The sequence below is a fragment of the Cryptomeria japonica genome, chromosome 6 (assembly GCF_030272615.1).
Source record: "Cryptomeria japonica chromosome 6, Sugi_1.0, whole genome shotgun sequence".
In the NCBI taxonomy this organism is placed as follows: Eukaryota; Viridiplantae; Streptophyta; class Pinopsida; order Cupressales; family Cupressaceae; genus Cryptomeria; species Cryptomeria japonica.
This window is the reverse complement of record NC_081410.1, coordinates 399,023,129-399,034,567: the sequence shown is the minus strand read 5'-3', so window position 1 is coordinate 399,034,567 and position 11,439 is coordinate 399,023,129. Positions and strand designations below refer to the sequence as shown.

Here is an 11,439-nt window from a genome sequence, read left to right as displayed (position 1 = left end):
TGGGGTCATATGTGGTCGTAAAGGGTTGGATGTGATGTGATCCTATGTGGTCATAGGGGGTATGTTGTATACAATTTAGATGTTTTAAATAGTTTCTTTTTTGTTGTAATTTTTTGGTTTTCATTTTCATTTTCATTTTTGTTTTGATCTTGTAAATTAAATGTTTTGGTTTTGATTTTTTTGGGGGTCTTGGTTTCGTTTCAAGGTTTTCAACATTTTTGTTAAATTTATTTGTTTTAAAAAAATCTTAATCTAATCAATTCATAAAAAAAATTCAAACTAAATTTAACTAATTTTTAAACTAAAAACATACTTTTCTAATGAATTTTTTTTTTATTAAGCTAAAAATCATTTTTTTCTAACAAAAAAAATAAATTTAAAACTAAAAATCATTAACAAATTTTTTTTTTTTAAAACTAAAAATCTAATTTTTAAACTAAAAATCTATTTTTTTAACTAAATAATTAATCTAAATATGAATTATTGAATAAAAATGGGTGTTGGGTGTACCTGGAAGACTTGCAGGCGGGTTGCTGGCAATTTCTGGGAGGGCTCCACTCCTTCAATCGAGATCGTGTATGGCAAAAATGAACCCCATTTCGTTTTTAAAAAAAATTATATATTCGAAACGCGATCCCGTGTTGAAATGAAATGGGATCCCGTTTTCGGTTCTAGGCTCGAGATCTTGGGGTCCACGGGATCCCATTTCGTCTCCTATTCACTTTGCCCGATTTACACTTTTTAACTAAGTCCAAAACTTCCACATTAAGTGGACACAACTTCTTGCACTTACCCATTATATTATATATCATATAATATAATATAATATAATATATATTATATTATATAATATAATATAATATAATATAATATATATTATATATTATATATTATATTATATTATATTATATTATATATTATATTATATTATATTATATTATATATCATATTATATATAATATATAATATATAATATATAATATATTATATATTATATATTATATTATATTATATATTATACTATATTATATATCATATTATATATTATATATAATATATATTATATTATATTATATATCATATTATATATTATATGTAATATATATTATATTATATTATATATTATATATTATATTATATTATATTATATATATTATATATTATATTATATTATATATATTATATATTATATTATATGATATATAATATAATATATAATATATATAATATAATATAATATAATATAATATATAATATATAATATATAATATATTATAATATATTATATAATATAATATATATTAGATATAATATATAATATATAATATATAATATATATTTTTTTAATATAATATCCCATTAATATCAGATATATGAAATTATCAAATATCTGATTTGCTTGGGTTTTTGTCATGGCAAGATGTAATGACATCCAAGCCAACCAAAAAGTCAACATGTATTTTTCGCGTTTTTAGGTGAGTGGAGAAGGCTATTTTTTTCATATCACCACTTTTTGGCACACCACGATCCTGCACATACCCTTGGTTTTTGAGTAGGGGTTGAAATACTTTTCTGAAGGAAACTTTTGCCTTCTACATACTCGATAGTTTCTGGTTTGTTGCAAGAATCTATAGTGGATATAGATTGGATTTGAGTAGATAGAACTGGATTTTGGGTTTTGGTCTTGATTCTACATACTCCTAATATTTATTTCCTTTTAATGTAATATATTTTAGTTTCGGCCTCTTATCAAGCAAAAAAAATATTAAATGTTGAATGACAATCATAAACATCTATGACTAATCTTTCTCACAATAATTCATCAACTCTAAAAATTTATTTTTAAAAGAATGCTATTGAATGCGATATGAAATTCGATTGCTCCTTGTAGATATTCAAAAGTTTTGTTTATTATTTTCTCAATGTTCTTGTTCAAGGTTTCTTGAAAACAAACTTACATGACTTACTACATGTGTTGTGTTGAGTTTAATACAAACCATGTATACATAAGGCTTCCTAAAAAACTATGATAAGGAAATGTATTCATAAATTCTTCTTCTTCATGTGTCTTTCAACGCATTTCTAGCAATAAGATTTCAACATTTTCTATCAAAGTAGTTACCATATTGTAGTCTTCTATCTTTTAAACTTCTTGAGAATATTTTTAACATATATTTCATAACAAAGATGATTTTGTTTTCTTCTAGTCTCTTCAAGTATAATGCCTAAAAAAGAGCAAATTTCACTATAGTTTGTCTTCTCAAACTCAACAACTAAGCTAGAATTAATCAGATCTAATAATTTAAAATAACCTACTCCTAGATTAAGACCATTAACATGCAAATCTAGAACAATAATGAGCTCACTAATATGATTAATTTGGACATTTAAATCAACGTAGTAGTGAAGATATATTTTATTCTACAAGAAACCATCAAACCTTTCATGTAAAATGCTCTTGAGGATTATTTTAACTTGTACAAAGTCTTCTTGAATCTACATACTAGTTGCTTCTTCCCTTGTTCTATATATCCTTTATTTGTTGCGTTGGCTACATGCAAACCTCCTCTTTTGATAACTTAATGAAAAACTTTATTTTGATTGATGCACTTGAATATCTAATATTGATGAGATAGCCAATTGAAATATTATGGAGGCTATTTTTACTACACTTGAGGAAGCGTCATGATAGTATAATTCTATAATTGGTTAAATTCCTTCATGACTCATTGATTTTTATAACATTTGATCGATCAGTTAGGAATTAGTGTTCACATGGATAATAATGTGCTTTAGAGTGAATAGGATGAAGTGAGTTGTAGAAATAACATGTGTAAGTATTATAGGTTAGAAAATAATTATTTGTTAATTGATTGTGATTTATTCATTTGTATTATGACATTTAAATAAATCATTTATAAAAAGGGGTTTGTTATAGGAGATTTTGTTCTTATAAATTTACATATATATATTATTGAAGAGAAATAATAAAAAAGATAATTTTATTTGTATATAAAATTTTCTATTTGCTTTGCATAATTTCTCAACATAGTATCAAAGTGGATAGATCATATTAGGAATTTTTTAAGTTTTCTAAGGAGATCATGTATTTTCTAATTATTGTAGAGGATTAGAGAGAATCAAAATATATTCAAAAGGTGTAGTCAAAGATAATTGCTTCGACCCAAGAGTTAAAGTTGTTGCTAAGGAATGAATATGGTCACCACCAAAGGAAAAAAAAATGCCACCACATTGGATGTAACTATAGTATTAAAAAAAGTGATAACTATTTAGAAAATTTATGGAATAATCATTGCATCTCCTCATTGATTGAGATTTCATGTTGGATAATATTTTTAGTGAGATAATTCAATTTTTAGATGGAGCATTTGTAATGAAATAACTTACACAAATATTTTGCTAATAATTTATAATAGATGAGAATAGCAAGCCACTTTGCGGGAGCAAAGCTACAAATATCTGAAATAAGAACATAATTCATAATTTGATAAACAAATAAGACTCACTAACTCTTATATATACCCAAGTTATGCCTAGGATATCACCCAAGATAACTTAGATAAGTACATATAAGCTCTAGGTTGATCTAAATAACTAAAATAATAATATTGACTCCCTAACCTTGATGGCTTAACTTATATAGCTATATATAAGCTCTAGGTTGTTCCAAATAACTAAATAATAATATTGACCCCTTGACCTTGATTTACTTAAGCTAAATGGATGACTGCAAGAAGTTAAGTCCCACTTTTGGGCAAAAAGTGGAACCGTTTTCCCTATTTTTCATTTTTTTTGTCGATTGATGTCAAAATTTGAGGCACTTAGAGATTGAATCTCAAAAAACTTCAATAATAGAAAATGTAGTGCTCGAAGTCTAATTTTCAAATATGTAATTTATTTCAATACCCACGTGGTAGAAATTGCTTTTTAGTTGGCATGTTAAAAAAACACTTTTTCAAAATGCATGTTTCAGGACCATACCACACATGTGTACGACCACCATATTTTGACGTAAATAAATTATTTTTTGGAAATCCTTCAGGGAAAAGATACCTAAGACACCAAATATTGATGAAAATATTTTTTCTTAATTTTTATTGAATATATATTTTTTTATTAATTTTTAATTGACTATAAAGTACATTTTCAAAACATCTGGTGTACGACCACCATAATTTGATGAAAATTTCATATTTTTAATTTTATTTTTTTAATCTTTAAAATAATTGTATGAAGATTGATGTCGTATAATTTATTTTTCAAAAAACCTAAAAAACAAAAAGTTATTAAAGTTTTACTGAACCTCACTATTTTACATTTAGGTACCACTTTTTATTAATAAATAATGCAAAAATAGTAAAAATAATCATATCACTATGAAATCTACATTTTTGAAATCAGGACAGTGATAACTCTAATGGGTTTTCGTTTCATCAAAAAATATGATCAGATGACCTTCAAAAAATTATGGCAAGGTGGAAATATGGTATTTTAGTGCCTTAGCCATTTTTTTGGAGGTCCAAACATAGGCTTGGTCCCACCAAGCCTAACACGAAACCAAAATGAGGCATAGGTGTGTTTCCTGCTCCATCTTTTATGAAACGGGCGCCCATTATTTAAAATTCAAAAAATGGGCACCCGTTTTGAAATTTGTAGCATTTTAAGAAATGTGTGCTTGCTTTTAGAAACGTGTGCCCATTTCTAAAAATCGTGCACCCATTTCTTTGCGGTGGTCCAATCCTAAACAAGCACCCATTTTTAAAAACATGTGCCCCTTTTATTTTTATGGGTCAAGGCCCAGAAGCTAAGTGGGTGTCCGTTTCTTAAAAAACAGGTGCTCGTTTCTAGTGGAAAACTTTTTTTCTCGTGGACTTCCGTGGAATTGGGACCGAACTTCTTGCACCCACCCAATTTATTTTGATGGTTATTCATAGGGTATGATTTCTAACAGTGTACTCCTTATGGGAGGCACCTAACTATGCTACAAATGAGGCATACATACCTTAGCCTCTTGTGGGATTTGAACTTGTGAAATCTCTTTCAAGGCCATAAGTTTTCCACCACTAGGCCAACTCAAGTTGTATAGTTATTGATAGAAAAGAGGAGAGAAGACAACCAATAACCTACTAGGAGGAGGAAGAGAAAGGGAAAAGTTGGAATAAAGTTGTATCTATAGTTAAGTCTATTAACCTTATGTGCTAAATAAAATCATAGGTAGGCTCTTCAAAACATTAAAATAAAACTAAAGTTAGAGGAAAAAAACATTAGTTGGGGCCAAGGTTGAGGAGGCACAAGCAGTTCATCAATTGCTTATCCTCAATTTGATTTCAAGAATCCTCTTCTATAAGTCTTTATTCTTCTTATTTTCTTTCTAGTTCTTTTCTTTGGATTGCATTCTCAGCAAAGCACAAAGAAAGTTTAGCTCATATAATTTTGGTTTTAGAGTATTTTTCAGTTTGTAACAACAAAAATACTTCTTTCAAATTCAATTAAAGTTGTGGTTCATTCAAAGTGTCTCTTGTTTTCCTATTGTCAATGATTGATTTGATTTAGTTACTGTGATTTCCTATTAAATCAATTAATTTGTCTCATTTTGGTAAGATGAAACAAGAATTTTCATAATTAGTATAGGTTATATGTCGTGTTTTATCAATCAAGTTAGTATTGTGAAACCTAGTTTCCTTCAGGCAAACTTTGAAATGAATACGTTCATATGAAACACTATTTTACTTTGTGATCTTAATCAAGTTGTGAGAATATTTATGCCTTTTTTGGGTCATATCGTATGTAAAAAAGCAGTTGTTTTAGACCTAAGTCTTGGTGCATCACCTCTTGATAGTTGTAGTTTTTTAGTTCAATAAATCTTTCTCTCTTTTCCCAAGCAAATTCCAGTAGTTTTAGGAGGTGTTATAAGGGAACTGACCCATAATCTGGAGATTCACCTTCATTATGAGCAACCTATAGGCTCAAAGGTTTTTCCATGTTGCACAAGGTTGTTGAGATTTAGAGCTTTTGTGCACAATCCTTTGTGGCATCAAGGCCATTGAGAACAACCTAGGAATGTTAGATATGAAATTTATATAAGGGGAGTAACTAACGTTAAGTTCATCTATGATGCAAAGGTGCATGGCAATCTTGCATCTCTCAAATATATTATTTTTAATGTTTTTTTGTTATAGTCAGGTGGTTAAAAATAAATGTAAGCTTTTATAGGTCTCCATGTACCTAGTAAGTGTCGAATGGGGTATAAGGGGTTGAAAATATCTAATATTTGTGGCTTGTGTGTACAAAAAATTGTAATTTACAAGAATAGACACCTTTTATATCATTTATAACCCTAAAATCATAAAAATACCCTTCTTGGCATGAGACCAATGAAGGGGAAGTGTCATGAACACATATTTATTGAGTAGTTACATAAAAACTATGAAAAGATACCTTTTTAGGAACCCACTTTGGGAAAAAAAAAGACCTTTGGGGAGCCCTCATGAGGATGTTGAATGATCATCTATTAGCTATGTATTTCTTTTATTGATAGCCATGTATTTTTTGGATCATCAAGAGGGGGAATGGGCACAAAGATGCTATGAAAGGGAGGCTTGCCCTAGAGGTTATACATTAAATGGATGTAAATACGAAGGTATAGTAATAAATCACAAGAATGCGTGTCAAGTAGAATTATTCTTCAATTCAAGATTTGAATCTTTTAAATACTAAGGCATAGCAATAAATCAACCAAACACTATGGAATTGATCTTCGATAAAAAGATGCAAATCTTGAATTGAAGAATAAATGTATAAACACAAATATAATGATAAATATATTAAATTAATAATAATAATTACATAAAAAAATGCAAATACAAATCAAAACAAATGTATAAGATTTTCTAATAGACCTTTGATTTATTTATGATATTGAATGGTTCTTAATGAGCCCAACATCAAAAAGAGATAAGGCTGCAACGAATTTATAAACAAACCTCCATTAAAAAATGTATTAAATTTATATAAAAATAATAATTAAAAATTAGTAGAAATTAATGTAAACTTTTGCATTTATGAATATATAATTATATTAAAACAATTCCATGGGCCGAAAACTTTTTCATAAATATTAATAAAGCACTTAGAAGTGAAGCTTTACTTTTTTCATAAACAATGATAACGTGTTTAATTTGGTGTTGGTGTGAGCCAACGAGACGACATATTCAGACAGATCTTACTAGGAAAATCCCTTGATTAACAAATCAGAAGAGATGCTGTTTCCAAAAACCTGTAATAAAATCATAAAAAAAGTGGCTGGCATAATCGCATTGATCTTAAAAATAAAAGAAAGTGGTATAGACGGTTACAGAATTTTGATTGGCGGCTATAAAGACAATAACGCCTCTCCTCTCTGCATCTTAATGACCATGACAGTTATCTGGTGCGCAATGAAGATGCATCCATTTTCACTCTATTTTGGCTGGATGTGGCATTCATCAAAAACTATTATTTTGGTTGCTTGCATTCATCACTACTCTTTGTTTGTGCAGGTAAAGTCTTGGAAGCAAGTGAGGGAAGATGGAGATGAAGAAAGTGATGATGATGGTGATGATGATGAGCAAGTGTCTGGAGAGTGACCCAACATGCAGCCCGGCATTCATCACTACTCTTCGGTGGGCATACGAACTCACCACTTTTTGAACTATAAATAGAGTACTTCCTGCGCTTCAAAGCATTCCAACACAAGAAAAGCAAGTAATCTTTTTAACTTCTGAAAGGTATTGATAGAAACAGTTCTTATTCAAGTCTAAGATTAGTTCAGTTTACATCCATTCATTTCATATTTGATTGAAAAAGTTCTTATATAAACCTATTGTTTGTAGGTAGTAATACTCTTTGTTTGTGCAGGTAAAGTCTTGGAAGCAAGTGAGGAAAGATGGAGATGAAGAAAGTGATGATGATGGTGATGATGATGAGCAAGTGTCTGGAGAGTGACCCAACATGCAGCCCGGCATTCATCACTACTCTTCGGTGGGCATACGAACTCACCACTTTTTGAACTATAAATAGAGTACTTCCTGCGCTTCAAAGCATTCCAACACAAGAAAAGCAAGTAATCTTTTTAACTTCTGAAAGGTATTGATAGAAACAGTTCTTATTCAAGTCTAAGATTAGTTCAGTTTACATCCATTCATTTCATATTTGATTGAAAAAGTTCTTATATAAACCTATTGTTTGTAGGTAGTAATACTCTTTGTTTGTGCAGGTAAAGTCTTGGAAGCAAAGGAAAGATGGAGATGAAGAAAGTGATGATGATGGTGATGATGATAGTGATGATGATGAGCAAGTGTGTGGAGAGTGACCCAACATGCAGCCCGGCAGGAAGGTTCTTTTGCAACTCAGGGAGGTGCTGCAGTAAGTTCAACTGGTGTGGGAGCACTGCAGACTACTGTGGAAGGCAAAACTGTATTGGCCAGTGCTGGCCTCGTGTCACTTCCCTTAAATACATAATATCTCTTCTTACAATAACTAACCGCACCATGCCCCTCCACGATAACCCTAGAGCAAGAGTTGAAAACTAGAGAATGTTAAAAGCAACAGTATCTTCTTATTAAGTCTATCCTAAATGCTGTTCCTATTTATCTCATGTCTGTTTTGCAGTCTCCGAAAGCGGTTCTTGTTAGTTTGCAAGATACTCTTAGGTCCTTCCTTTGGAGTAATAATAAAGAACGTAAGAAGAAACTCCCTCTGGTAGCATGGGATAAAGTTTGTTTGCCTAAAAACCTTGGGGGCACAGGCATTAGGAGTCTGGAAAGTCAGAATTTAGCCTTAGGTGCTAAGTTGGTTTGGAAATTGTATGAGAGACCATTCTCCTTTTGGGCACAAATTATGTTTGCTAAATATTTAAATAACGAACCAAGAGAGCATTTTTTTCAAGTTTCTAATTTACCATCTGGTTCAACTATTTGGAATTTTCTATGTAAATGTAGATCAGTGATTTTGCCTCATCTCTCATGGATTATTCATAATGGTAAAAAGGTCAGGTTTTGGGAGGAAGTTTGGAATGGACATCCCCCTTTGGTGAACTCGAGGGATTGGTCTCCTTTAATTTCCACTCTTTCTTACCTTTGGGGTGTCTTTGTGGCTGATTATTTTGAAATTGAGTATAGTGGAAATCTTAAGTGGCAAAATGGAAATCAATTGAGTTTTTATATATTGATCAAAATGTGAAATTAGAATATGAAAAGATGTTGGGGGAGAGAGTAATAATTCTTTCTGATGCCGACGATGAGCTTATCTGGACAAGGAATATCTTTGGTAAGTACACAGTTAAGGATGGCTATAATTCTCTCTTGGTTGCTAAAGATTTATCTGCTTGGCCATACAAGCTATTTTGGCATATGGCTTGCCTCCCAAAGGCTGGTGCTTTTGCTTGGTTAGTAGTGCAGGACAGGGTCCTTACAGGAATGAGGTTGGACAGGTTGGGTATTACTACAGTATTTTCTTGTGTCTTTTGTAATAAAAATTTAGAATCCTCTGCACACTTGTTTCTTCACTATGATTTTGCCTATGCTTGCTGGCAGTGGTTGTTTGAAAAGCTTAATCTATCATTTGTTATTGGTAAGGATCTCCTTTCCCACTTTAGATCCTGGCCTCTCTTGTTTGCCTCATATTTCTATGCATGTCTTTGGATTATTTCTCCATCTATTGTGATTTGGAATATTTGGTTAGAGCGTAATAATAGGATTTTTAAACAAACAAGTTCTTCCTTGGGTGAGGTTTTATTGAGGATTGAATCTTCCATCTCTGAAGTTGCTTTGTCTTTTATCTATAAGAATTTGGAAACCCTTACCTCTTTTTCTCATTGGGATGGTAGGGTAACTCGAGTTTGGAGAATGTTATCAGTCTTACCTTCTCATGGATCTATTTTAAATAAGACAAATGCTATAAGTAAAAGAAATTTTGCTTGCTGGAAACCTCCTCCACAAGGGCACTTTAAATTGAATTTTGATAGTGCTTCTCATGGGAACCTTGGCTTGGTAGGGGCAAGTATGGTAATTTATGATCATAAGGTGAGATTTGTTCAGGCTCATTGTCATGCGATTGGTTTCAAGTCTAACAATTGTGCAAAATTCTTTGCTTTGTCCTTTGGTTTGGATATGGCTATATCTTTGGGAATTAAGGACTTGATAATTGAGGGTGATTCTATGGTTATTATTCAAAGTGTTATGAAAAAGAAGTCGAATTGTTAGCAATTACAATATATACTTGATCATATTTTGCAAAAATTAGATTTTTTTGATTCCTTTTTAATTTCCCACTGTTATAGGGAAGTGAATGAGATTGCAAATTTTTTGGCTAACTTAGCCATTGACAGTGAAGCTAATATGCGGGAGGTAAGTGTGGATGAGATCCCTTCCTCGGTTTTGGAATATTTGAAGTAAAGAAGGGCATAGTTGTATTCTTCATCAACCTCCTTATTTGGTGTGGTTTTTCTTTGGTGTGGGTTCTGCTATGCTTGGTCACAATGTTTATTTTGACAGGGTCTCTGATTATGGTTTCATTTCTACTATGTGGTATCATTCTAACCAGTGGTTTGGAGAATTGTGTTTCATAGACAGGGGTGGTTCAGACTGATGTTTTTTGGCAACAATGGATATGCATCCTTCGGTGATCATATTTTAATCTTCCTTCTGTATGATTTAGTTGGCAGCTTCCTTTATATCTAATGCGGCTTATGTAATTGGGATGGGTTTTTTGATGTACTATGCCAATGGGCATTTGGTATTGGGTAGGATAGGCTTGTGTTACTTAAGCAATACTGAAGGGTTTTCTTACTGGTTCTTTCCCTTCAGTGCTTTTTGAACTAGACACTATAAAAAACTTTTAAAATTTATTATAGTTCAGTGGTTCTATCCACTTTTATCAAAAAAAAAAATAAAAATTTAAATATAAAATATTCAAATGTCATTATAATTATTATTATTTTTTAATTTCTTTCTCAAGATATAAATCAATAAATATACATATTCTCATTTTAAAATAGAAAGATCAATATTATATCATTATACAAATTTCCATGATACTTTTTACAAATAAAAGGTTAATAAGATATAAATTCATATTAGGATTACTATGTTACCAATCTACTAGATACAACAATATACATAATCTGAGTTTTCATTTCAAATATTTTTACTGTCAATCATAGCTACTTAGACATATTCATCTTGCCTAAGTACTAGCAATCATGTTCAAATGTCTAACTATAGGAGAGAGATAATCATCTAAACACTTTACCCTCCAACCATAGACTAGGCAGTGATCCACTCAACTTCCCATGAGAAGCAATGAGCCTTCATAGAGGGTGATAGATATGGATGTTTGTAGAAGAGACAATTTTGAGAACCAAGTGCAAATATTAAAAAT

General features: G+C 30.7%; 1 protein-coding gene across 1 annotated transcript; it reads left to right on the top strand.

The window, feature by feature from the left end:
* Positions 1 to 493: 493 nt before the first annotated feature.
* Positions 494 to 8,520, top strand: LOC131876620 (uncharacterized). Its single transcript, XM_059222060.1, has 5 exons — positions 494 to 601; positions 7,560 to 7,631; positions 7,918 to 7,989; positions 8,276 to 8,356; positions 8,455 to 8,520. The coding sequence occupies exons 1-5, from the start codon at positions 494 to 496 to the stop codon at positions 8,518 to 8,520; spliced, it is 399 nt and encodes a 132-aa protein (XP_059078043.1).
* Positions 8,521 to 11,439: the final 2,919 nt, after the last annotated feature.